Source organism: Choloepus didactylus, chromosome 10, assembly GCF_015220235.1.
Source record: "Choloepus didactylus isolate mChoDid1 chromosome 10, mChoDid1.pri, whole genome shotgun sequence".
In the NCBI taxonomy this organism is placed as follows: domain Eukaryota; kingdom Metazoa; phylum Chordata; class Mammalia; order Pilosa; family Megalonychidae; genus Choloepus; species Choloepus didactylus.
This window is the reverse complement of record NC_051316.1, coordinates 82,330,083-82,357,670: the sequence shown is the minus strand read 5'-3', so window position 1 is coordinate 82,357,670 and position 27,588 is coordinate 82,330,083. Positions and strand designations below refer to the sequence as shown.

At 51.7% G+C, this 27,588-nt stretch overlaps 1 protein-coding gene and 1 long non-coding RNA gene across 2 annotated transcripts; both read right to left on the bottom strand.

Moving 5' to 3' along the window:
- Positions 1-2,139: 2,139 nt before the first annotated feature.
- On the bottom strand, positions 2,140-4,776 carry LOC119504879. Its single transcript, XR_005210644.1, has 3 exons — positions 4,419-4,776; positions 3,688-4,265; positions 2,140-2,403 (listed from the first exon to the last, which is right to left on the bottom strand). It is a non-coding gene; the product is annotated as an uncharacterized LOC119504879 (long non-coding RNA).
- Positions 4,777-11,928: 7,152 nt separating this feature from the next.
- Positions 11,929-19,121, bottom strand: SPINK4 (serine peptidase inhibitor Kazal type 4). The gene is made up of 4 exons (XM_037798278.1): positions 18,980-19,121; positions 15,044-15,084; positions 13,510-13,622; positions 11,929-12,061 (listed from the first exon to the last, which is right to left on the bottom strand). Exons 1-4 carry the CDS (start codon positions 19,038-19,040, stop codon positions 12,016-12,018), a joined length of 261 nt encoding a protein of 86 aa, XP_037654206.1. The 5' UTR covers positions 19,041-19,121; the 3' UTR covers positions 11,929-12,015.
- Between the last annotated feature and the right edge of the window lie 8,467 nt (positions 19,122-27,588).

The window sequence follows — 27,588 nt, the reverse complement described above, 5'->3', positions numbered from 1 at the left end:
CATCCAGCACGATAGCTGGGACCGCATCAGATACCCCCCAAAGAGATTTAAACCACCATATCATTGAAGGGGGTGGTGGATATCAGGACCAAGTGAAAAAGTGGGTGAATTTGTGTCAAGAGATTGGGGCTACTCTTACCACAGACCCCAGTGAGGACAGGGATGTTGTGGCGGGGGGGGGGGGGCTGGGCAGCACCCTGGGTTCCCCATCCTCTCACCCCAGCTAGGGGGCTACTGTTAGGTGGTGCCTTCCCTAGTTGAAGGAAAGCAGTCCAAGAGAGCTGTGCATGAGTTCTCGGGGCCCTGAGGGACTCCTTGAGGATGGGGGAGCCCCTGTATGGGCTGGGCCCAGCCGGGGTCTGAGCTTCCAGGGGTCAGGCCAAGGGGTCAATCAGGTCTCCAGATGCAACCTGTCCTCACCCTACACAGGTCAGCCCTTGCCTCCTGGTGCCACCGTGCCTGGACAGACTGCATTAGACATGACCTCCTCTGACTCAGGAAGGACACCCTCTGACCCCCTGGGAAAGCCTGGCTCGTGTGAATGTGGGGAGGAGAGGGTCCAGCAACCACAAACACTTTGTGATTTCCTAAAAAACCACTGTGTGGAGGTGACTAGCAGGGATATTGGGGTCCATGGGGCTGGGAGGGGAATTTGGTGGGACTTGGCTAAGAGTCCGAGATGAGAGGTGAGAGGTCTGGGTGGGGGGTTGCAGTCTGAGACTGAGGAGTTTTCGGGGCAGGGGACGTGGGTGGTCCCAGAGAGCTTGGCCTCCTAATCACCACCTGAGGCCCCCAGCTGTCACCCAGGCCATCATTCCCCACTTAGGGATGCACCTCTCAGAGCTCACGAACTTCAAAATATCTCCCCTGGACACTTGGGAAGTGAGTGGGCCTGGAAGCCGGGGCACTGGGGTGTCAGGACCCTGAGGTGGGCACCTGAGAGCTGCTGCTCACCACCCCCCCACAAACACACCTGATGCCACAGGTTGTTGTCCAGGGCCCTGTTCCCTACCTGGGACATTCCTAACAGAACTGGTGATGCTGGACACAGTTCTTCAGGATTATTTAGAGGTGAGGGGGCCTGGGGGCCAGGGACCCTGAGGCCTGGGGGAGAGAGCCCCTCCCGGAGCCCCAAGCTCTCAGCACTGGGCATGCCTCTTCTCATGGGAGTCTCACTGCACCGTGGGATCCAGGGCTGCAATTGTAATGTTCACCTCCCAGATGAGTAAGCACAGAGTGGGCAGAAGCCACAGCCCATGTCCCCTTCCCACATCCCCTCTGAGGTCACAACTGCATAAGGCAGGGGCTGAGCTGGGCACGGCCTCTCCCTCAGGCATGGCCCAGGGGGAGAATGAAGTGGGTCTCCCCAAGGTCGGGCAGCGTGGGAGAGGCCGAGCAGTCCCTTCCCGCCCGACCCCACAGTCTCTCCATCCGTCATCAGAGAGGGTTGGGCTGGGAGGTCCCTTAGCCTTGGCCCCACGTGCCCCTATTCTGGTGACCTCAGCCCAGCCAGAGCCTAAGGCCCGGCATGTGCGCTGCCCTGTCCCCTAGTGGGCACTTCCAGTAGTGCAGACTGAGGAGCTTGGGGAGGGGAGGCTGGTAATGGCCTAGGGTCTCTCCAACGGACACTTACTGCCCTCGGTTTCAGGGAGACTGATCCACTTTGAAGAGAGGAGGAAGGTGAGCAGCAGTGGCACTCACTGTGGGAGGGGAGGGAAGGCAGCGACCCACCTGACAGAACACTCCCTGGCACCATCCCCTTCCTCCTGATCCTCGGAGAATGTGACACACAGGAGACCTGTCCAGGGGAGAGAGAGGGGAGGGGGCTGGGGTCAGGTTCGACTTCCTGGAGGAGATGCTGTCTGAACCCTGCTCTGAGAACAGATAGGCGACTGGGCAGGAGAGGAGGCGAGGAGAGGCTCTGACAGGAGCCCAGACCCAGACACTGGTCCCTGGATGCCCAGCATCCCCTCCCAGGCCTCCTCAGAATCCTGTCCGTCCCTCTGTCGCAGGAAAACAAGGTCATGGTGCAGACCACCCTGCTCCCGTCGACCTGCAGAAATCTCAGCCTCGCACCAGAGGAGCAATTTGAGGCCTGATCCGGGTCCTTGGAGGGGCTCAGTGAGGTGGAGAGGTGAGGCCAGGGCAGCAGGTGGATGGTGGCAGGGGCACCCTCTCCCTGGTGGCTGGGCCCAGGGAGACTGCATCCATGGCTCCTTGTTCAGCATCAGGCTTATGGCCTGGGGACAGATGGGGACCCCAGACTCCAACTTCTGTGTTGACCCTGGGAGGGTACCTGGGGTGAGACTCCTGGTGGCACCATAATGGCTGCCCTGCCATGCAGCAAACCCTCTCTTGGGAGCTAGATCCTCTGCTTCCATCAGCCAACAACACCTTCATGTCCTGGGAGAAAAAAAGCCAGGTTAAAACGATGGTGAGGGTCCCGGCCTGCAGCAGGAAGGGGTGGGCTGCTTGAGGGCTCAGTGAAGCCTGGGGCTCCACAGGGTCCATGGAACTCAGACAGCCTGTACTGGGATTTCCACTCCATGCCTGTTCAACCTATGACGGGCAAGTTGCCTCCTCTCCAGGACTCAGTTTCCATCTTTGGGAAATGGGGTGATAGTCAGTGATCTTGCAGACAGCTGGAGCCTGTGGGGTCCTACTGACTGAACATTTACTGGGGGCGCAGTATACAAACTATGGTTCAGTCACTGGGAGGCTGTCCAGGTCCTGGGAGAGGCCCCCCACTGTAAGCCTTCCATCCAGCGGCCAGACCCCTAATGAAGCACCAAGTACCAGGTCCAGCTGCAATGCCCCTGACCAGCTCCAGTCTGGCTTGTTGAGGACACAGCCCACAAGCTCAGCGCGCACCTGACTGTGTCCTCCAGCTCTCATGGGGATAAGATCAACATCAGCCCTGCCCCAGGATGTCCTGAGGCCAGGAGAAAAGGTGACTTTCTGTCCCTCTCCCTGACAGCCCTTCTCTGGTCCTTCATGTCTTGGTGCCTGTGTTCTATTCTCTGAACCTGAAAATTGGCAAATAGCCCCCAACTTCAGAATAAGACTTCTAGAAGCCCCTTGGAGCTGGACACAAGATCCATGGCTTCTGCAGACCAAGCTGTCCCCACAGTTCAGGGAGTTGCCCTCGTGCAGTCTGACGACCTCAGGCCGCAGCTCAGCCCCTAGTTGAACCTTCTCTTCGCCGGTGTCTCCCTACTTTTCCCATTAGGATCCTCCCACCCACAGATGCTGCGTTTTAGGGGGCTCTGAGCTCAACTCATCGCTGTCCCTCTACACCCAGCAGGAAGTGACTGCAGCATCTGCGCCATCCACCTGGACATGAAAAAACAGCAACAGGTGACAGGCCATCCAGTAACTCAGGGGACATGGTGTCCTCTTGGTGCCCCACTCAGCTCTCCCTGGTTACTGACCCCTCCTGCACGAGTGCTTTAACACATAGCAAGATCCGGGCCTCCGGCCACAATGCCACCCCTTCTTCCCCAGCACGAAGCAGGCAGCCACCACAGCACCCAGTACAAAAGGAGAACCGGGGGGGGGGGCCTTCGGTGCTGGCTGAGGCTCAGGAATCCAGGCTTAGGTGGGAGGGGACCATGTACCCACTAAGCTCCCTGCAGCCCGGGGAACTGGAGGCTCTCAAAAGGCCCCTGAGTCATGTCCCCTGCTCACCTGCCAACCTGCAGGGGCCCTGAGTCCTTTTCAAGCCTTCACAGCCCTGTGCAGTGTGCTCCGGACGCCTTCTCCAGTCTGCTCTGCTGACTCCCATCCAGCTTCACATGCGTTTTCTTCACCGAGGGAGCAGGCCACGTCCCTGCCCACCACAGAAGCCCCCCTGCTGCCTTGCTGCTCCCAGTCACCCACCCATCCTCTCAAGGATGAGGTCAGAGGGCACTGTTATGGGCACTGGGGCAGTGCACAGCACTTGGGGTTAAATGGACCTTGAAACAAACCAACACTGGGCCTCGAATTGCCCTGTTCAGACAAGGTAATATGGTCTCTTGTCAGAGCCTCGGCTCCTTGAATGAAAGTGGGGTCTTGGATTCAACCTCTTGAGGGTTTTGGGAGATTGGAGCAGGGGACGTGAAGGCACCTGAAGAGCGTGGACCTTTGGAGATCTGCCTGGCCCCAGGGGCATTCAACCCGATGGAGGCCTCTGATGAGCAGAAGGAGGAACAGGAAGGGGTGAGAGCCGAGGCCTGAGTCCCACCTTCCGGGCTGGGACCTTGGTGCTGGTGCCTCCTGCTCACCTGTAAAACGGGAGAAAGCCACTGAGCGCCCAGGGGGGGCTGCCTAACAGCAGTCGCTGTCCCCAACACCCACTCAGACTGGCGGTTGGACCCTGGTCTCCTGCTCCCTCCAGCTCACCCCTACCCCGGGGACAGCCTCTGCACCCACTGGACCTTGGCTTCTGGGATCCTGTCAGGAAGGAGGAGGGAGGGTCCGTAGAGGAAGAGCGGGAGGCTGCCTAGCCGTCTCTTCTGCAGGGGCTGCTGCCGGCCTCCAGGTCACCCTGACCGTCACCCTCTGCCTGGCCGGGCTCTGGGTGGTATCTGGGGACCTTGGCAGCGGGGGAGGGGACGGGATATTTCGGTGTCCCCGCGTCTGCAAACTCTCCACCACCACCACCAGGTCCAGCTCTAGCTGGGTCTTGCCTGGTGACCTGGGATTGGGCCAAAACCCCAAGAGACACCGGGGGCACAGAGAAGAGTGTGGCAAGGGACACGGACATCCCTCCTAACGGTTCCCGCGCACAGAGCCCTTGGGGCAGTAAACGGCCATTAGGGAGGGCTGGGCGCGCATGCGCTTCCCGGAGCCCGCCCCTCCCGCCTGCTGGTTGGCCTTGAGGGTAATTCGGAGGAGCCGAGGGGCGGGCCTGGGCGGGACCTAAGGCAGGACCTCGGCGCCGTTTGGGCGGGGTCGGGGCGGGGCTGCGAGGGATGCGGGGCGGGGCGGAGGATCTCCCCGCCCACTGCGAGGCGGAGCATCTGCTCCCAGTTTGAAGCCAACAGCGGGTCAGGACCCCCAGCAGCTGGCGGGGCACAGACCCTGGGAGCGGCGCTGCCTGCAGGAGGACGGGAGGACGCGATGGGGGACCATGGACCCAGGGCCCGTCGGGGCAGAGGCCAGGCGTGGAGCCCAGCAGCCTGTCACCGCCGTGCGCTGTCCTGGTCCAGGGTGGACAGCCGTTGACAGCCCCAGGCTGAGGATGATGCTCGAGTCCAGGTGATGCCCAGTTCGGGCCGTCTTCCCCTGTCAGGGGTGGTAGGACCGCCACATGCCACGGGCCCACACCCCATCAGTATGGAGAGGACTGGCAGCCTCTCCTCTCCGGGCAGGCACTTACTCAGCTCCATAGCCAACCCGTCAGTATAAAACTGGAAACTGAGGTCCTGAGAAAAGTAGGGATTGAGCCAAGACCCAGGAATGCACAGAGAACAGAGGGTAGGACAAGGATAGAGCCTCCTAGGCTAGGGATCAACTCCCCGCCATTGGGATTGCTTTGAGAATGAGAGCCCCGAAGCTTCTGGAGAACCCTGCTGCCCCCTCCCCAACCTGGCCATTGACCAGGCCACCTACATCCTCAGCTGTCACCGACTGTTCCCACACCCAAGCCTGGGCCCCGTGGTGACCTGCCTGCCTGACAAGGAGAATCCGGTAGTGAACAGGGCAGGAGGGTTCAGGAAGGAGCGGTGGAGGAGACCAGCAGGGGACAACTGCGAGGAGCCGGGACTCTCTCCCCGACCTGAGCTATGTTTTTTCTCCTTCTTCAGTGTTGAAGAGGCAGGGAGCTGGGCTCAGGCTTGCTGGGAGGGTGCTTCCGGGAAATGTTTCAGGGTCTTTAGGGGATCAGCACAGCCTTGTCCCTAAAGTCCAATTCCTGGGGTCACCCAAGACACTGGTCGTCTCTGTGGCCTGTGGTGCTGAGGAGCAGGAGCTGCTCCAGCTCCATCCACACTGGACCTCCCATCCCAGTGGGCACCTCTCCCAGCCCTCAGGTTAGGGGTTAGGGGTCACACCCAGGGCAGGGCCATGTGGCCCAGATGGAGGGTCCAAATGACCAGGGTGTGAAATCTCACCTGTGATGGGAATCGGCTCTCTCCAGGCTCATGGCCTAAGGGGAGAATCTATAGTTTGACTTGAGAAGTTGGGGTGCTCAGCTCAGATGGGACACCCTCTGCATGAGCCCTTCCTTGGGCCTGAGTATGTGGTGCTGTGAAACAGGATGTGCGACATCAGCTGGGTTCAAACTCTGCTCCGGGTGCCTGGAACCTGAAGAGCCTGAAGTGCCCCCTGCATTCATGTTTTGCCTTGAAAGCTGCTGGGCTGGCTCCACCCCCTCCCACACCCCAACCCTGCCCTGGTTCAGGATGACTCTCCCTCTCCTGAATACAGCCCTCCAGCAGGTATCCGGAGCCTCCCTCACACAGGTTTCCCATGTGCTTTTCCTCCTCAGTGTTTGTTGGAGCTGCTGGGGGCCGTGGGTGAGACAGGCGTTACATCAGGTCCTGATCCCTGGGTGGTTTCATATGCCCGGTGCTGTGCTGAGCTGCTGTGTGTCTTCTTCACCCCACGGTCATCTTGCTGGACAGTTGGCTGTTGTCCCCATTGCTCAGAGTTGCTCCCTCAGGCTAAGGCATCCGGACAGCACAGAGCCCAGGGGCAGATATCTCCCTCCGAGTCGGAGCTGCGGGTTCTGGTGGGCTTGGGGAGGAGTTTAGAAATTCCTGCCATGACACTGTACCCACTGATTATATGTCCCTCATTTGTCCCACCCCAGTGTGAATACAAGTGTTCCAGAACTGGAAAGACACTTGCACAGCGAATCTCGCCAAGGCAGGCAGACAAGAGAGGCTTCAGGAGCACTGGGGGCCTCCCATCCAGGACAGTGACTTTTTCCTATATCAATATCTTCCTGGGCACTTACAGAGCTTCACCTGACAGGTGCCGGACCTGCTGTTCAACAGGTGGGCTCTCCTCTCCCCATGGCCCAGTAATGACTCTGCAACACACTAGGTCGTTTCTGGGGAAGGTCACTGCAGTTGCTAGCCTCAGTTTCACTCCTCTGAAAAGTGGGATGGTAGGAGGACTGACTTCCTGGTGATTGTCACATTGCAATAAGAGATGGCATCTGTGGTGTCTGGCTGTGCTAAAGGAAGGGCAGAGGAGCAGGCGAGGTCCATTGTAGCATTTTCCTCTTCCCCATGAAGAAGATCTGCCTCACACCTCACTGAGCTCTTGATATTTGGCAAAATTCTGTTCCCACAGAACTGAGAATGGAGGGTTGAGAATCCATTTAGGGTGACACCTTATTGGGTGTAGCCAGAACAAGGCTTGCTGGGGCCTGGCAGGGGGCCCAAAGCCACTCAGATATCTAGGAAGGGGCAGGTCTCAGATAATTCATTCATCAAATATCTGAGATGTCCACTCTGTGCCAACATGCTTTTAGTCCCTTAGCTGAATTCAGGGAAATTAGCAGATAGAACTTCTGCCATATGGGCTTCCATTCTAGTCAGTGAATCCAAAGTAACACTAGACATCATCTCCAGGTCGTGCACCCAGTAAATGAGATGTGACACTGTCATGGACTTCTCTACATGTGGACATAGCTTCCCTCATTGTGACCTGCCAGGTGGATACCAGGAGCATCCCAGAATGCCAGGGACCCAGGGTGAGGAGAGAGGAGTGCTTCTTACCCCCAACCAATATGGGGAGTATGGGGGTTGTGGCAGGAGGGGCTTGGCAAAGACCTGGGCCCCTGACACCTATGATGCCCACTGGAGGGCAGGCATCAAAGGGAGCTGTGTCTGGTGTTCTGGGGCACCGAGGCCAGAGTGGACCCTAGGGACTCATAGCCAGTCCCCAGAATAACTAGTCCCAACAATGGCCTCATCCATCTCTGCTTCTTCCACATCGCTGGCTGAAGAACCTGATCAGGATAGGTGGTGAGCAACTGACCAAACATGAGATTTGAACCTATATGTTCATGCCCACCTGTTGGGGGGCTGGGGTAGGCTGCACCCCTGACCTTCCGGACGACAGGGGCAGTGGGAAGAAGAGACCCACACATGGTACAAGGAGAATGAGGTAGCACCTTGGGCCATGAGCTACTGTTTGAGGGTCCACGTGGGCTGAGGCAGGACGGCAGACACAGTTCCCTCTTGGGCCAGATATTTATGAAGCTCCTAGTATGTGTTAGCAATGAGCCATCAACAGCAACCCAACCGTCCCTGCCTTCATGCAGTTCCAGTGGGAGGCTGCCAACAGGGAGATACAGAGAAGTATGCCAGATTTTGCTGAAGAAGGGGAGAGTTGGTCAGATTATAGACAGAGAAATCATATGATTGAGGCTCTGTTCTAGCTCCCTACTACTAGGGGCTAGCTGTGACACTGACAGGACAGGCCGAGTGGGGACAGGGGGACAGGAGATGGTGTCTAATGGACAGGCAGGGGCAGACACAGGAGCCTCTGAGAGGGTTTTGCTTGGACGGCTGTGTGCATGCACAGGCCAATCCTCTCACTGTATAGCAACCCACCCACACCCAGTGCCATCACCCCCTTCCTGGACATCTAGCTGGACAAGAACACCAGGGTTGGCTCGGACCTGGAGTGCCATGCCCACCTTCTTCTTGCTCAGCTGAAGCCCCAGGAGCCTCCGGAGTTGAGGACCGAGTGTGAGGATGACACGTGTTGGGAGATGACTCCCCTCCCTTGCACTGATACATCTGACACATACCAAGCCTTTTCCATGGGGAAAAGGAAACGAAGAGAATTAGGAATTTTTCCATTTGGTCTGTGGCTTAATCTGCAGGCATAAAGATTTGATGGTTTGTTTCATTGTGTCATGTTGTCTTAATCAAGTACTTGGACACTTAGGTCCATTGCACTAGCTCAACTTTGCTCTCATCACTAAGGAAGAAAACAGGGTCTGGGCTTGGGTTTCAGGATCCACAAAAGAAGCAGTAAGCAAAGGTGGCAGTGGATGGAGGAGAATTCAAGCGATGAGGATCAGGTCAGAAATTTGCATAACGAAATGCATCAATCTTACAAGGACAAGTCAATGTTTTGTATTCTCTGAAGTATCAGTCATTAGGAAGTTACTGCATTTGTGATTATAATGTAAAATTATTTATATATATATTATTATATATAAAAATATAATTATATATGTATTTATATATATTATTTATAAAAAATTATTTATAAAAAATTTAAAAAATTTTTAAAATGTATAAAAAATTTTTGTAGCACCCCTTTGCAATGGGTTCGCTGCATCTCAAACTTCATGACATTTCTGTATATTCAATTGTCTCCCTCCCATCTTTTGTGTTCCAGCATCATCACATGACCTGTAAGACCTGATGCAGAACATGCTTTCTACTCTGCACACCCATCGGGCATGCTCTTCCCTCACTCTCTGCACAGGAGGCCTTTCTGTGTCCTCAGAAGAGCTCCTCCTCATCCCTATGTCAGGATTTGCCGTGTTGATACACCATGTCTACTTCCGCACAGCCGTAAGTTCCAAGAAATCATGGATGATGCCCCAAGTTGTCTCCATGTTGCTGGGCTAACAGAAAGTGTTCTGAAAGTTTTATTTGAATGACTGTGTGAATGTGAGTCACTGAAAGGAAAGAGGCCTAAATGTCATTCCCAGAGTCACCTTTGAGCTGTTGGACATTTGGCAGTTTACTCCATCCAACTCAACCCAGGTGTGAAGATTACATGACATTAGGGCTGCGAGGCCCGTCTGAGTCCAGCGTTTTCTGAGCAGCTACACTGACAGGTAGTCGTCTCCGGGACTTCTGGCCAGCATTCCCAGACAGCCGCCACAGCACCCACAGTGTGCAAGGGAAGACACTGAGGCGTGCCTCCTCACCCATGCCTGGCCATGGAGGAATCCAGGTTGGGGTGGGGTGGCCTGTGCTCACTAGGCTTCCTCCAGCTCTGAGTTGCTGGACACCAGGACCGTGTCCCCGAGATCATTCTCTTCACCTCCAGCCTGCAGTGTCCCAACCCCTCCACACAACATTCTGTGTATTCTTCTCAGTAAAGGCTCCCCAGTCTGCTGCCTCCCCACTGTGTTGCAGCCTCACTGGAAACTTCTTCACCCTGACAACAGGCCATGTTTTGGCCCATCTCAAAGCCATGCCCTTCCCAGCCTGCATTGCTCTTCCCCTCACCCACCCATCCACATTGGGATCATCTTTGAGACTGTGCCCAGAGAACATGATGACATGGTTGAGGAGGATGGGACCTGAGGGGACCTGAGGGGTCTTGCTGTTGAGAGGTGTCAGTTAAGGGGACCCAAGGATGTGACCTCACTTCCTTGGAGGTAGAGCCAGTGGAACTTGGAACCCTGGTAACCAGGCACCCAGATTCCACAGACTGGCCCTGCCCAGCTCACTTAACAGGAGACGCTCGAGAGAGCAACATGTCCTGTTGTTTTGGTAAGTCCCGAGGTTCTCACCTCAAGACACTGGAGAATGAGACCTGTTTCCAGCGGTGCAGACATTGGCTCAGCCCTTCTCCACGAAGCCGCTGTCCATTGGCCAGGAGGTTTTCAAAGGTAAGTCAGGCTGTAGTTGGAGCAGCCGTCTTGGACCTTGGGGTGGAAGCTGTAGGATGTCAGTATAATGCTGTATAAGGAAACGAGTTGTCTTGCCAGCCTCAGTGACCATGAAGTTGTCACACTTCATAGGTCTGTGCATGAGAGAAATTAACTTCTATCTGTTTAAGCCACTATTATTTTGGGATTTCTGTCTCTCACAGCCAAATTTAATCCTAAATCATTCAAATGCATGTGAGAAATGGAAGTTTCTGTTGTCAGTAGCTGTAGGAGGGCCTGTAGACAACCTCCCAGTTCCTGCCACCCATGAATCTGTGAGCAACAATTCCTGCCCAGTGTTCCCATTTTAGTGGTTCAGGGAATGTCGGTTCTGGCTTCCCAGCCCCCACTTTCATCTTTGCATGTGTGTGCGCCCATGTGTATTTCCCACAGAGCATTCCCTGCTCTTTCTGCCCACCTCAGAGCAGGAATCTTAGTCCATGTGAAGCTGATCCCACCTGACCAGGCCCCTCTCCACACCCCTTTACCCTGCCACCATTATCAAGAGGCTCCTCCTGCAGGCTTTGACCAAAGAAGCAAATGGGTATTTGACATAGAGAGTGGGGTCTCTGTATTGGGATTTCTGAATGCTATGTGTCCCTTTGGGTCATTGCAGAGGTGCATGTGTGCTGTGTGTATCTGGGACTGTGAAGATATTTAACAACCGGTCATGGCAAAAATAGCAGGATCTCAGAGTCATCCTGCAATGCCAAAAATTAACCTTACTAGACACTGAGTCTGAGGAGATCCAGGGTTTCCCGGGGAGGACCCAGCAGCCAGCGTGCAGGGGAAACCTCGAAGGACTTGGGGCAACATCTGTTTATCAATTGCTACAGATCTGGTTCAATATTTTAACAAGCAGTTCAGCTGTACCATGTTTACTGCCTGGATATCATTTAAGTGTGTGTGCATGTGTGTGTGCACCTTGGCATGCTGGTACAGCCCAGAGAGGAAGCCTTGAGTGATGTGGGACCCTCACAAAGACTGTCTGAGGCTGGGCCACAAGTCCTGGCAGGGGTCCCAGCAGAGGCTGTGGGTGCAGATCTCACCTAGACTCTTGGTCTGAGCGACAGGCCAGGCTAGGGCAGACAGGAACACTTGGCAGCTTCCAGTGTCAGGGGCTGGTCTCTTGGAACCCCGACCTCTACCAGCAAGCAGAAGATACCTGGGACCTCTAAGGGGACATCTGGGGTTGAAGAGCACTGGAGCTTGTAAAAGTTAACTTCAGATTCAGAGTAAAGAGGACAGTGCGAGGACCCCCTCCCCCAACATCCCCCAGAGGTCCCAAAGACACTGGCCCATTTAGCTGGGTTGTGCTGGCTTTTTTATTTCATGTCATATCTTCCCTACCCCACCACTGTTCTTCAGCCTAAATGGCTTGAGGAGCTCCTGGGTCAGCATTTGCCATCCTTCACAATCTCGATGTCCTTCTTGGTTTTCCTGTGATCGCAGGAGACAGGGATGTAGCCACCTCCTTAGGAGCTGTAACGAACCCCTGGGGACTCTGGCCCAATCCATCCAGACACCCTGCTGAGCACCCCACCCCCAGTGTATGGATACAGGGCAGATCCCAGGGGTCTGTGGGCACATTCTTCTGAGCTTTTCCCTCTTGCATTTCCTTCTCCTGGGAAATTTCAGCTTCCTGGGGTGTCAACCACCACTACATGCTAATTAATGGCTACCAAATCCATCTCCAGTTTGGACTTCTGAACTCTAGGTCTGTTTATGCAACTGCCCCTTGCACATCTCCACTGAGATGATTCAGAGGCTCAACTGTCCACAAGATATTCATCATTGCCCCCCACCCTGTACTGCTCCACCTCCATGAGCCCTATCTTGGCACATGACAGCAATAGCCAACCGCCCAAGCCCTTCTGCTTCCTCCCTCCCCTTGCCCCCTCACATCCAATAGCACACGAAGCCTGTCACTTCTACCCCCATTGTATCTCCTAACCAAGATTCTTCAGTTACCCTGACCTTTTTCTAAGTTAAGACAATGTCTTGCTGCTTTCCTGCCTAGAGCTTTGCAATTTCCAAGGACTTTCTTCTCTTCTGTGATCTCGTTGAATGTTTAGGCTGGCTTCAGGCATTTTAGTGGAGAAGAAACTCTGACCAAATAGGTGATCTGACATACCAAGTTCATGTTCTCGCCCTGCTCACCTTTCTAGACTCATTTCTTACCTGTTCGCTATCCTCCCTTGAACTTTACACTTTGGCATGCCCAACTTTGTATAGATCCTCAATTACAAACTTTTTCCCCTTCCTTGACCTTTCCAAATTCTACTTTCCTGTACTTGGAATTACCTACCCTTGTTCCTTTTCCTGGCTAATTTCTATCTGAACTTTAGGGTTAAGCTCAAGTTTCAGCTTCTCCAGTAAGTCTTCCCTGCCATGGCCCCTTCCCAGCTCTCACTGCACTGTGTGCACCATCTGAGCCTTTAATTTTCTATGCTGTAATGATCTGGCCATCAGTCTGCCTTTCCTATACTGACCAGAAGCTCCAGGAGCCCAGTGACGCTGTCTTGCTTATTATGCCCTGTTGTATCCCCAGTGCCTAGCATATTGTAGGTGCTCAAAAAATAATTGTTGGCTGGAGGAATAAATGAACAGAAGAGTTGCCTGTTTAACAGGGGTGGAACAAGGAAAAGAACCCAGGGGTTCTACTGCTGCTCCCATTGCCCACAGCTTGTGGCTTTTTGCTTGGAACCATGTGTCTTTTTTGAATTATGTTTATGCTCTTTCTGTTAGGGGCAAATGTCGGAGGATTCTTCAGACTAAGTGGGTGTGAAGGGAGAAGCTGGTCAAGTCTTGCTTCCTCCAGGCCTGTATACACCAAAGATAGGGCCCACCCAAGCAGGCTGAGGTTGGGGGTAGAGGGTACGACTTACATCCGGGCCAAGCAGAGGTGACATTCACTGTTGTATGTGACCCCATCAGTGCCGCAGACCAGGCTGTATGACTGGGAGCAAGCTGGAGACTCCCCCATGTGCTCACAGATAGGCTGTGGGGCAGAAGCAGGGAGGGAGGGGACTTAGGGATTTGGAGGCAGGGGTAGGGACCCGGAGGCTCTGCTTAGAGCCAGAAGGGCCCCAGAGAAGAAGTCAGAATCCAGGAGGCCCTTAAAACCAACCACTCAAGGCCCATTGATGTGTTTGCATGTGTGTGTGTGAGTACATGACTGTGTGTGTGCCTGAGTGTGTACCCATGTCTCTGAGCCAGGGCATGCAGGCATCCAAGTGTGTGCTTGTGTTTATATCTATGTGTGTGGAGTGAGCTTGTGCCTCAAGCTACTGGGGACTGGTTCACACACTCCTTAGGGGATCTAACTGGAACCTCTGCTGCTGGTCCCATCAAGGACCCCAGGAGACAGAAGCACCCATCATTTCCAGGAGGTCCCTCTCTCCCCTGGGGCTCCTGAACTTGCCCCGGCCTCCTGGAGCCTTTATAGTGTAAAGAGCCCTAGCAAAACAGAGCTGGGTGTGGGGCTGAACTTGGCTCAGTCTGAAAGGGTTTCAGGCCAGGCCTGAGGTCAGGGTTGGAGCAGAGTGAAGGAGGCAGTGTGGTGTGGAGTGAAGACCCCAGGCCCCAGACCCGAGTTCCACCACTGACAAGCTGTGCAACCTTGGATGAGCTATTTCTGCTCTCTGGGCTTCAGTTTCCACATCTGTAAAATTATAAATAATAATAGTGTTCCTCTCACATAGGGTTAATTAAACTAATGTTTGTAAAGTATTTAGCTCTGAGTAGTAAGTGGGGCTGGGTCCTGATGGGGCTGATGGGGAAGATGCTGAGGCTGCTGGATCGGAAGGTGGGCTTTGAGCCTCTTCACTCATCTATGTGAAGGGGGAAGTTGAAGGTCTTGAGGAGGCTAGCATGGTGTCGTGGGGTTGCTGGGGACATCAGGCTCTAGGCCAAATGGAATCAGCTTTCAGGACCACTTGGTATTGGATGTACAGAGTAAGGGGGTGGATGATGAGATGTGGTTGTGGGGGACAGGGCTGGCATACATTGCAAGGCCTTCACTGTGCCCAGGTTATGTCTTTAACCTGAACTCCACGGCCTGTCTGTCTGTCTGTACTACGTGAAGCAGAGAGTGTGCGTTGTCCTGCTGAGCCTGGGGGTGGTGGTGGTGGTGTGATCTCACTCCTGGAAGGATCCCTGAAGACCAGGATGGGGCAGATTCTTAAGGTCAGGCTGAGGGCTTTGATGAGAGTGCTGTGCTTACTTCAGCCTGGAGGGGCTAACCTGGGGAACACGGAGACTCAGGAGCCTACCCAGGCCCCTTTGGGACCATCTGAGGGGTTTGAGCAGGGGCATGGAAAAGAAAACCCCGGTTTCCCAGCATGAATGAGAGGCATCCTCTCTGCAGAGGGAAGACCAGAGCCACAGGCCCAGGGCCAGAACTGCCGGCGGCTGCCTTACCGCTCTTGAGAAAACGAGCTTTTCTGCTGACACTGGCACTTCTGAAAGACAAAGAAGCAAGAATTAAGTGATGTTGGCTCTAGGTCCCAGGTCCCGGGGTCTGAGGACAGCTTCCCCCTGGGGTGGGGGGAAGTGGCCCGGCCACTACTCCATCTGAAATTCCTCTAGAAAAGGTAGTGAGTCACCAGACGATGGGACTGCCAGAAAGTTCACATGGCCTTGGGTTACATGAACAGAGACAGGATGTTCCTCATTGGTCAAACCCATTGGGAGTGTTGCCTTCTAGATAATAATAAAAATACCACTTAATTCAGCGGTCACTCTGTGCCAGTCATTGAAAATAAACTATCTTAACTCTTCCCACGGCTCTCATTGCTATGTGACAGAGGAAGGACGGGGGCAGCCGTGGATGCTGGGGTCTGCTGCCCAGGCCCTGCCTGCAGGGCTGAGGAACCAATTTCCTGGCTGCCAGGCACACGGACACCTCACAGTTGAGCCCTCCCTAGGGCTTCTCCTTATATCCCCCGGGACCAGCCCACAGCTGATGGCTCCAGAGCTCGGCCTGGAATTGTCTGAGGCCCTTGCTTTTCTGCATCAACATCCCTCACCCCTTGGGGCATTACTCCCCAAAGCACTCCTCCTGTAGATGGCACACAGATCCTAAAGTCTGCTTCCTGGGGAACCTGACCTACGAAAGAGGCTCGAAGAGGTAAAGTGACCTAGTTTGTTAGGACAGAGCTAGGATTCACACTGGGTGTGTCAAACTCCAGAGCCTGGGCTCTCTCTGCACGCACAGTTACACCACACGGCCTCTTGAGTTCTGGCTGAAGTGCTTATAGGTCGTGAGCAAATGTGATAGATCTGGCAAGTGTGACGGGTAGATGAAGGAACTGGAGCCATATCTAATGCCACAGGTCCTAGGAAGAGCATCTGTGTAAATTAGAGAAGGCCACAGTGCTTCCAGGAGGCTCTGCAGGGCTGCCCTGGGGCTGAGGCAAAGGCAGGCTTCTCTCCCTCACAGAGCAGAGGCAGTCTGTGGGAGAAGGCTCTGGTTCCCACACGAAGCAGAATTTTCTCTCAGTGGGACTAGGCTGCTGTGAAGGAAGCCGTACCAGGAGCAGAGGGCACCCCATCGCTGGAGGTATGCAAGACACATAGCTTTCCCTGGGAATGCTCGGGGATGCTCCCAAGGCGAGGAGGGTTACAGGAACGGAGACAAAGTGACCTCTGACATGCTGTTTAAGGCCAGCATTGGGGTATCAAAATGCAAATCTAGCCTTGTCACCGCACAGCTCAAAACCCTTCCAGAGGTGATGCTGGCAGCACAACATGGTAAAAGTAAGTAATGCCATGGAATTGTACACATAAAAATGGTTAAAATGTCAAATTTTGTGTTATATATATGTTACTACAAAAAGGAAACAAAACTTCCACGTCACAACTGCCCAAAACTGGAAATGACCTAAATGTTCTTCAACAAGAGAATGGATAAATAAACTGTGATACAGCCATTCAGTGGGATACTAGTCAGCGATAAAAACAAACAACCGATACATGAAACAGCATGGCTGAATTTCAAAAACATGCTGAGCAAAAGAAGCCAGACACAAAAGACTACATACTGTACGCTTCTATTTATGTGAAATTCTGAAACAGGCTAAACCATTCTATGAAGGAAAAAAAAGTCAGAACGGAGGTTGTCTCTGGGGGTGGGGTGAGAACAGGGATTGATTGGCACGAGGGAACTTTCCGGAGTAATGGAAATATTCTGTATCTTGATAGGGGTTTGGGTTACATAGACATATACATTTGTCAAAATTCATTGACTGAGGCATTTAAGATTTATACGTCTCATGGTGTATAACTGTTAGGGAACAAAAGCATTAAAAATATATAAAGCCCCTCCATGTCTCTGCATCACAATCACTAAGCTCCTTAGTCTTTGGGACACTATGGGGGCTGATCCCCACCTTCCTCTCTGGGCTCACTTCCTACTGCACCTCCCCATGTCCCCTAAGCCCCAGCTATTCCTCGCTGCTCACTGTTCCCTGAACAGGCCCTACTTTGCCTCTTGCTGTCCCCCCTGCCTGGAATGTCCTTGCTGCCATCTTCTCCCATTGGATCATATTTTCCTTTCAATGCTCAGATACCACCTCTAGGCAAAGCCTTCCTGATGTCCCCCAGAGCTCCCTGAGTGTGCCTGGATTTAGCCTTCTTCCATAGCACCACGTGCTCTCCCACTCTCTGGGTGGCCTCTGCTCCCCATGGCCCTGAACTTGGGGCTCCTTCATCTCTGCCCCATGTGACACCCTGCTCAATGTCTGCCACACACTGAGTGTTCAGGAACTGATCACTAAAGTGCATTGTGGTGAGGGGGGGTTAGGGGACCCTGTGGTGTCAAAGTTTCTTCCTGGGGGTTGTGGGAAGAAGTTGCATTTATTCCCAGGCTGACAACTAACTGATCACTGCCCTTGACCTTGGCCTAAGGTGCACCCTCCCCACTCAAACCAGACAGGAGTCTGAAAGGGGCATAAGGACCCTCTTTGATCCTTCCTAGGGTTCCTGATAGAAGTGCTCAGTGAATAGGTTCCAGGCTAGGAGTAAGTGAGCTGTGCTGGGCCAGAACTGCCTGACTCATTCCTCACTGTCCCCACCCCTAGATCTATGCCCCCAGCTGGGGAAATGGGTGCAGGGCTGGCCATGAGGTCAGTGGCCCTGGGGTCCTGCCAGGCCTTGCCCTGTAACATCATGGCTTTTGCCCAGGTAGGTCCTAACTGGTCTCCCTGCTTCCTCCTTCAGTTTGTTCTCAACACAGCAACCAGAGAGATCCATTTAACACAAAACCCTGCTCAAAACCCTGCAGTGCCTCCCATTTCACTTAGAGGAAAAGCCAAGTTCTTACATTGGCCTACAAGTCCTTACCCAATATGGTTCTCCATTGCCTCTCTCATCTCCTCTCCTACTACCATGCACCCCGGTCCTCACTCCCCTCCAGCCATACTGGTGTCCTGGCTGTACCTCAAACACTCCAGGCATGCTCCTACCTCAGGACCTTTGCACTGGCTATTCCCTCTGCTTGGAACCCTCTTCTCCCACATGGCTCACTTCCTCACCTCCTTCAAGCTTTACTCAAACATCAGCTTCTCAGAGACACCTCCCCTGATAACTGTTTAAAATTGCACCCTCTTCCCAATTCTCTTTACTTTGCCGAATAATTTTCCTTAATCTTTATTACTTTCTAACATGCTGTTTAACATTTCTTGCTTATTGTCTCCCCCTCCCTCCTGCATTGGATTTAAACTCCCTGAGAGCAGTAATTTTCTTCTGTTTTGTTCACTGAAGTCTTAAGAGCCCAGAACAGTGCCTGACACAAGTAGTTGTGAGATTGCAGAAATGCCCCAATCCCACTCCAGCCACATGTGTCCAACCCCGGGCAAGATCTCCCAGGGTGAGGATGCCCCTGTGCTCCCGTGGCTGCTCTCAGTACCCAGGCACAGCCTGTCAGAGCAGAACATGAGCTCAGAGGAGCCACCAGGTCGGACCTCCCTCAGCACCCACCAGCCTGCCGCTGACATAATTTCCTGTCTCCCCAAGTACTGGGAACTGACCTCCCCGCTTCTGCCTCCCAGACTTCCAGCCCAGAAGTTCTCTGTGCAGCTTTGAGCTAGAATATCCTCCCACTTTGCAACTGGAGAAACTGAGGGCCCAAGAGGGGAGGGAACTTTGGCAATCCTGGGCCAGAGTCATAATCTAAACCCAGGAGTCTTTTCTCCTAGCCCGGGGCTTTCCCCACTATTGTGGAGGATGGGGGTACAGAATGAAGGGGAGTATAGAAAGCTGAGGCCTCATGGGGTGCCCCAAGCCCTGCCTCTGCCCCCACCCCCCAGCTCACCTACCAGCACCAAGCCACAGAGAACCCCGGCTCTGCCCACTCACCCCTGTCCACAACGAGGAGGACAGCCAAGGCCGAGGCAACCAGCCACAGGCGGAAGGCCATGCTGGTCTTGGGCTCGCGTGGCCTGAACTGCTGGGGCCCAGGCCGGGAGAAGGAAGGAAGCCTGTTTATAGTGCTGCTCCCCACCCTATCTTATCGGGGACCAGCTGGAGAGGCTGGGAGTGTCTTCCAGAGTTCATCTTGGCACCGTGGCATCCGGAAAGGGCTTGCTCCAGGCAGACGCACTGAGCACATGGTGACGTGGGTGTGGGGCTGTGGCTGCAGGGCTGTCCATCTTTGCCTGGGAAGGCAGGTTTCAGGAGTGAGGAAAAGTTGGGAACACTTGCAAAACTGACTCCAGTCTGAGGACTGGAGCAAGGGGACAAAGAGGGAAAGGGAGAGAACAGAAAGAAAAGAAAATGCAGCAACTGGAACGAGACAGGAGGCAAAGTCAAGGGGTTGAAGTCAGGGGTTCCTTTGCCCATACCTCTACCAAATAATTTTGTGACTGTAGAAAATCCACTTTAAACTGAGCCTCAGTTTACCCATCTGTAAAATGGGGAGTCTGGCTCTGCCTCCTTCCTGGGGCTGCTGTGTGGATGAGGCAGTAGGGAGGAGAATAGCAGATGGGAAAACATTTTGCAGAGTATGAAAAGAGGTATAAATGTAAATAGAAGCAGTTCTTTGTATTTTATTTTTTGTTTTGTTTTGTTGCACCATGAAGTGGGCACAACTGATAGATGCACACATAAATAAAAAGACAAAATGAAACATTTTAAGAGGAAGATGCCTTTATGCTATGCAAGTATTATGTATGTTCATTTGCCATTTAATGGGTTAAATATAGACAAGAGTCTTTTAAAAAATCAGTCTCTATGAAATAGTAACACATCCCAGAGTAATTTGGGCAGATAATAAAAACTATATTTACAGCCTCCCCCTCCCCAGCCCCGAGGATCTGGGGGAAAGTGCGGATGGGACTTGCCCTTATGAAGCTCATTACCACAAAGGAGAGTCTAAACTTGCTTGTAGTGGTGCCTAAGAGTCTCCCCCTGAGTACCTCTTTGTTGCTCAGATGTGGCCCTCTCTCTCTCTAACTGAGCCATCTCGACAGGTGAACTCGCTGCCCTCCCCCCTACGTGGGACCTGACTCCCAGGGGTGTAAATCTCCCTGGCAATGCAGAATATGACTCCCGGGGATGAATGTGGACCTGGCATCGTGGGACTAAGAGTATCTTCTTTACCAAAAGGGGGATGCAAAATGAGACAAAATAGTTTCAGTGGCTGAGAGATTTCAAATGGAGTCGAGAGGTCACTCTGGTGGACATTCTTATGCACTATATAGATAACACCTCTTAGGTTTTAATGTATTGGAATAGCTAGAAGTAAATACCTGAAACTACCAAACTCCAACCCAGCAGTCTGGACTCCTGAAGACAATTATATAATAATGTAGATTACAAGGGGTGACAGTGTGATTGTGAAGACCTTGTGGATCACACCCCCTTTATCTAGTGTATGGATGAGTGGAGGAATGGGGATAAAAACTAAAGGACAAATGGGGTGGGATGGGGGGATGATTTGGGTGTTCTTTTTTCACTTTTATTTTTTATTCTTGTTCTGGTTCTTTCTGATGCAAGGAAAATGTTCAGAGATAGATTGTGGTGATGAATGCATAACTATGTTATCATACTGTGGACAGTGGATTGTATACCATGGATGATTGTATGGTGTGTGAATGTATTTCAATAAAACTGAATTGAATAAAAAAAAATGGGTATTAAAAAAAAAAAAAAACTAAGGCAGAACTTTCTGAAGGTCAGTGTGGTGGTTACACAAAAAGTTAAGTATGTGGGGACCATAAGGTCCTGCAACCTCATTACGGGGTATGTCACGTGAAGATCTGAGAGCAGAGACATGAATGGACATTTGCAAACTGTTGTTCATGGACAAAGTAATCATGATTTGCAATGGGTAGAGGTGACCTTAGGGTACATAGACTGAGGAACAGAATGGCGAACTGTGGTGTATGCATACAATGGAATATTGAGAAACTACAAGAAGGAGTGAAGCTGTGAGACACTCAGTGAGGTGAACGGATCCTGTACACATTATCTGAGTGAAGTATGCCAGAAATAAAGGCAAACACTATAATGCCTCACCAATATGGACTAACTACAATGTGTAAACTCAGAATTGAATCTTAGAACATAGCCTAACGTGGACATAATTATTGTAATGGTCCCTAGATTGTAAACTTTTACAGCAGTCAACTCTATTCCTGAATTGTAATGCCTATCTCTAAACTTTGAGATGCTGGAAAAAAAAAAAAAAAAATCAGTCTCTAAAACTCCCCTACACTTATACAATGAGTATTTTTGTTGTCTGTTTTCAAAGATTTTCTGGTTTATAAAAAGAATAACAAAATTGTTTTACCTCTGCATTTCTCTAATTGATTTTTCAATTCTATCTATAGATTAAATTCCCTTGAGGAGAATTAAAAAAAAAAGATGTGAAAAAAAAAGATACTGGACCTCACTCAAAATACTCGAATAAAAATCTCAGCGTTGCTTTTTTTTTTTCCCACTATTTATTTTGAAAGATCTCAAACCTAAGGAAAAGCTGCAGGAATGGTACAATGAGTTAATGGGAGGGATTCTTGTCCAAGAACAGCCCCGTTGGGTTACTGGGCAACCAGACAGAGTCACCTCTACAGACCAAGAGAAATTCCAAACCTGTGGCCTGAGTTCAGCCTGAGGCCCCCAGTGGTCATCAACTTGGCATCAAGATCCCCCTGCCCCTCCCCGGAACCTGCACAGCCCACGGATGCCTTTGAGGCAGGTAGCATCTGTCCTCCCCTTGCTTAGCCAAGCAGAACAAATATTTAACAACGGTTTCCTGTCCTAAAACAAGAACACCGTCTCATAAAAGGAGGGGAACTTAAAGGTCATTTAGGTCCTGTTTCTATCTCCCTCCTTCCCACAGAGGCCCCATCAGGAAATCATTTATCTTCCAGTTATAGGGATCTCGCCACCTATGACTTCACTGTTGCGGTCCATTCTTCCTCACACAAGACATCTGCTTCCCTGAGACTTCTTGGTGGTGGTGGTGGGGGTCCCAGCCCTGTCCCCAGCCTCCTGTACCTGCATAATCTGAGGTGAGCCCCTCCAGGCTGAGCAGGTGCTGCTGCCTTGCCCACCTTCCATCCTTGAACATGATGAAGTGCCAGGACTTCTTTCTGTCTCTCATCTGACCCCCAGGTCTGTCCATCAGTGTCCCAGGTTAGATTGAAGGGACAGAGGTGAGCAAAGGAGTTTGTCACCTCCCTTGTTGTGGACCTTAAAACTCTATCCATGTTGCAGGAATGCCTGTGATTGCTCCAGCTGCTGCCAGGGACCAGGAAGACTGAATGCAGCATCCTTCAAAGTCCAAGATAAAATCAGGGACAGCCTTCTCAGGTGCCGAGACCCCTGCCACCCCACCCTGCCCAAGGTCTCTTTTTTCAGAGAAACACCTCCTAGAGTTACTTATAGTAACAAACTTCCTAATCTGTCATCCCATCAAAGTGTGAGCCTGACTCTTATTGGACAGGTCCATTATGGACATCAACACATCCAAATAAACCTTGTTCATTAATTCGCAATTCATCCATTCACTCAAAAAGAGCTGAATGAGCTGTTAAGTGCTAAGCTCCATTCCAGTGCTTGGATATGACAGTGAATGCGTCAGACACAGTTCCTGCCCTCAAAGAGCTTGTGTTTAAGTGACTGGCACTGGTACAAGTTCAGGTTCTGGTGACGGGTACTGAACAGCAGCTGAAGAGTTTCATCACCATTGGGATAAGCCCCATGAGTGAGATATACTCAGTGTTATGAGAGGATTCAGGGCTGATCTATGGATCAGGGAGGTCAGAGAAGGCCAAAGGGCAAGTGGGTGTGGGCAGGCTACAGCCGAGTGGAGCAGTGTGGCAGGCAGAGGAAATAGAGTGTGAGAGTCCTGAGGCAAAAGCTTGGCACATTTGAGATCACAGAGACCAGGGCAACTAAGGTGAATCTGTGAGTGGGCAAGGGGCATGAGATGAGCCTGGAATGGTCAGTGGGGGCCAGATCATCCTCAAACTCTGCTCCCCCACCCCATGTCCCGTCACCTTCCGGGGGTGGAATCCCAGGAGCTGATCGGTCAGCCTTGCTTGCCCTTCCACTTGGGTGTATAGGTTCTGCTACCTAAATAGCTCTTGAATCCACCCCTGCCCCTCCACACCCACTGCCATGTCCTAATCCCAGACACCATTATCTCTCAACTGGCTTCTGCAATAGACTCCTAACTCATATCCTTGCCCCTGGACCTGCCACTCCAAACCACTTTGCACACAGCAACCAGGGCGAGCTTTCTAAAGTGCAATCCTGACCAAGTCACCCCTGCCCAAACTCTGTTGTGGTGCCCCCTTAGCCTGGTGTTCGAGGCCCTTCTGCAACTCAGACCGACCTGCCTTTTCAGCTTCCCCTTTCCCGCCTCACCCCAGGCCTGCCCTTCTTCAGCTCTAAGGAATACTTTGCATGGTTTATCTTCTCTGTTTGCAATGCTAAGTCTTCCTTCTCCATCCTGCATCTGCCCCCACCTCCCCATTCTACAAAAACCAGCTCAAATATCCCCTTCTTCTGAAGCCTTTCTGAAGCCTTTCCTAATTGCGCTTCCCAGCCTGGGCATGGTCCTTGCTGCTCACCCCAAATGCCCATTGCTCCTTCTGCTTTCTCTATCAGAGGCTTTACCTACACTCTGGTGGGGCTTGCTTGTCTGCCTTGCTGTCTAAGCATAAGTTTTCTCGGGATGGGAACAATGTCTCATTTATCTCTTTCTCCCCCTTGCCTATCCTGGCATACAGTAGGTGCTCAATAGATGTTGAGTGACAGATCCAAGAGGGGGCAGAGGACAGTGGGTCCAAGCACAGAGACCGGGCCAGCATCGAGGAAAGCACTCTGCTGTCCCCAATGACCCCTCCATGCTCCTGAGGTGCCATGAGAGCCCACGAGAGCCCCCTGACACACACCAGACCCCAGGTGGCGTGGCTGGGGTCAGAGCGCCTGGTGTGCCTCTGGCAAAAGAGTGGGGCTGAGTCCTTCCAGCCTGAGCCAGCCCCTGTTCCATTCTCCTGGACCTATGGCTTTTTTGAGATGCAGAAATGTATAGGGGGAGTGCTTTGGACCAGGACTGAGAAGCTCTGGGTCGGTTACTTTATTCAACAAATACCTATTACAGGTACACTTGGGATAGATTGTATGGTGTGTGAATAAAACTTTAAAATAATAATAAAAATGGGGGGATAGAGGGTACAGGTTGTTTTGGGATTTCATTTTTATTGTTATTTCTTTTTCTGGAGTAATGAAAATGTTCTAAGATTGATTGTGGTGATGAATGCACAACTATGTAATGATATTGTGAGCCATTGATTGTGTACTTTGGAATATATCTCAATAAAATTAAATTAAAATTAAAATTAAAAATTAAAATTAAAATTAAAATCAAAAATGCATCTTACGTGTCTACAACATTCCATGAAGTGTTCTAGTCACTGGGGATTATAGCTGTGACTAAGACAGAAAGTCCCTGTCCTGATGGAACTTGCATTCTAGTAAAATGACTGACAACAAAAAATACAAAAATAAACACATATTATGTAGAAGAGAAATTGAGCAGCCTACCAAGAAAGAGTGACAAATGGGGGAGGAAAGGCAGCTCTTTTAGATAGAGACACGTGAGCTGAGAAAGAGCGAGTCCTGCAGGGATCTGGGGGTAGAGCCTGCCAAGCACAGGAACTGCAAGTGCAAAGGCTCTGAGGTGGGAACAAGCTTGGCATGGTCCAGAAATAAATACCAACAAGTCCACTGTGGCTAGAATAGAATGAACAAGGAAGCGGGTGGCAGGAGGTGAGGGCCAGGTCATGCTCAGCTTCTGGCCCAGCTGCCAATTGTCGGGTGAACTTGGGTCTGTGCATGTTCTCCCATCTGAGATGGGTCTGTGGATACACAAGGCCACTCACTCACCTGGCTCCAAGGGCAGCTGCAGGTGCCCTAAAGAGTGGAGTGTGAGTTGAGATGTGTGTGTGGGACCACCTGATACCAAGAGAGTGCCTTGAGTAGAGATTCCTGGAAGCTTCTGGTACAGGGAGCACAAACACAACACTGGACACCTACTCAAGGGCTGAGACTCAAGGGCTGGATGATCCCTTCCTCTTCTGACCCACGTCAGAGTAAAGGCCTGGGACCCACACCTCGGCTGGACTGACGCATATCAGCCTCACCCAGCAGCCTCCATGCCACCTGCTGAGATTGGTCTGGTGCCCAGCCCCATCCAGAACACAGCCACTCCTTGGTGAGGGCAACACTGAACCCATTAGGTCTGAGTCACAAGCCCTGTTGATGGGTGGAGAAAACAGCAGCCTTGTTTGATTTAAGGTGGGTGAGTTGAGCTCAAGCAGGTTGCAGGCCTGCCAGATGGTACAGCCAATACAGCCAGCTTGCTCCCAGACCATCCTTCCTGGCCTGCCAGCCCACATCCTGCTCCACCCTTCCTTCAGCCTTAGTGTCCCCATCTGCCCATCCACCTTCTGTGAGCAGCCCAGGCAAAGGCATCTACCCCAGGGAGGGCTGGGCTTGACACAGCTAGGCCCACAGCCTGTCCTGTCCTGGGCTCCTCAGCCACCCCGTTCCATGTCTCAGGTCTGGCCATTTCCCATTCTGCCTGGTCCAGAGCTGTAGGGCCCCCTCATGAGTGGCAGTGGGAAGAAAAGTTCCCTCCCCCTTCACTCTAAGGAGGGATCAGCAATGGGAATGGACTCAAGTAAACCCTTCCTGGGAGCATTTATCCTTCCATTTAACTGTCACTGATGGGCGTCTGTTTTTAAGTGCCAGTTCTGGGACTACAGAGATGGAGGAGACTTGAATCCCTGTGCTCAAAGAACTTGCAATTCACAAGTAGTGGGGGCGTGGGGGGTAGAATGGACACTTGAGTGGGTATTTTATAAAGCTCTGTGGTCAGGGCAGTGATAAAGTTACACTTCTACTCTGGTACCCTATGGACCCTCACTCAACACATCCAAAAGTCAAGGTACCATCTTCTCTCCACCCAGAGCTGCCCTCCTCCCATATCCTCCATTCAGGTGGATGGCACCACCATCAACCAGGTGCCCTGGGTGGACATGTACGTCATCCTGGACTTTTCCTTCACCTCAACATCCAGGAAATCAGGTCCTACTGATCTCACCTTCTCACCATCTCTCATACCCATTGCCTCCTTTACACTTCCTATATCACTGCTCTAGTTCAGGCCACATTACCTCTTGCCTTTATTACTCACATTGTCTCCCTGCCCTCAGTCTCACCTCCTTCCAGTTCATCCTCCATTCTGCTTCCATAGGAATCATTCTGAAATGCAAAAATGACTGCATTATAGGTATATACCCCAAAGAATTGATTGAAAGCAGGTACTTGAACACCAATATTCATGCAGCATGATTCACAAAAACCATAAGGCAGAAGCAACCCAAGTGCCCATTGATGGATGAAAGGGTAAACAAAATGTGGTATCTACACACAATGGATTACTATTCAGCCATAAAAAGGAATGAAATTCTGATGCATGCCACCATTTGAGTGACCCTTGAAAACACCGTAATGTGAAATAAGCCAGACCCAAAAAAACAAATAATGTATGGTTTCACTTAAATAAAATAACTGGAATATGCAAATTCAGGGAAACAGAAAATATATTACAAGTTATGGCAGTACAGGTGTATGAGGTGGGGAATGGGGAGTTGATGTTTAATGGGTACAAAGTTTTTGTTTGGGGTGACAGAAAAGTTTTAGTAATGGATGGTGGTGATGGTTGCACAACACTGTGAATGTAATTCATATTACTGAATTGTCTATTTGAAAGTGGCTAAAATGGGAAATTTTATGCTCCATGCATGTTACTACAATACATTTTTTTAAATGGAAAATAAATGAGTACTTTTATATTATGTCATTTTCACCTCAATTTTAAAAATGCAAAAAAGAAAACCCTAAAAAAATGAGCACATCATCCCTCTGCTTAATGTTATTCATTAGTTCCCTACTGACATAAGGCTGAAAGCTCTTACATGCCATGCCAAGGTATGCCAAGTTTCTCCAAGACTTGGACTCTGCCGGGCTTTCTACTTCCTCTCCGGCCACTTGCCCTTCACTACATCAGACAGAACCACCTGCCAGGCTTTCATGCCTCCAAGCCTCTGCTTGTGCTGTTCCCTCGGCCTGGCACATTCTTCTACCACCTCCCCTGGGATTTCCTCGAGCGCTTCAGCCCTCCCCATTGTGTGCCCCACATCTGTACACACGTCCATCCCAGCAGAACTGTAATGCTCCACGGCCTTTCTTGCTTATGTGACTACTTCCCTCACTTCCTTATAGAGAGGGGCGGGGGCTTCTGATTCACTTCATCTCCCCCATATCTTGCACAGGGCCTGACACATGTGTGTTGACTATATGAATACGTCCAGAGCTGAATGAAACCACAGGAACCCAACTCCAGATTCTTGATCTGCTGGACTCCGGGGCTTCAGGGAGCTCTGAGGACC

Bases quoted from the DNA above. Each gene is read 5' to 3' on its own strand.
- SPINK4 (XM_037798278.1), bottom strand. From the start codon at position 19,040: ATGGCCTTCCGCCTGTGGCTGGTTGCCTCGGCCTTGGCTGTCCTCCTC. The intron at 15,085-18,979 runs GTGAGTGGGCAG...TTTGTCTTTCAG, and splicing joins CCTCCTCGTTGTGGACAGGG to AAGTGCCAGTGTCAGCAGAA. The intron at 12,062-13,509 runs GTAAGTCGTACC...CTGCGATCACAG, and splicing joins CACCTCTGCTTGGCCCGGAT to GAAAACCAAGAAGGACATCG.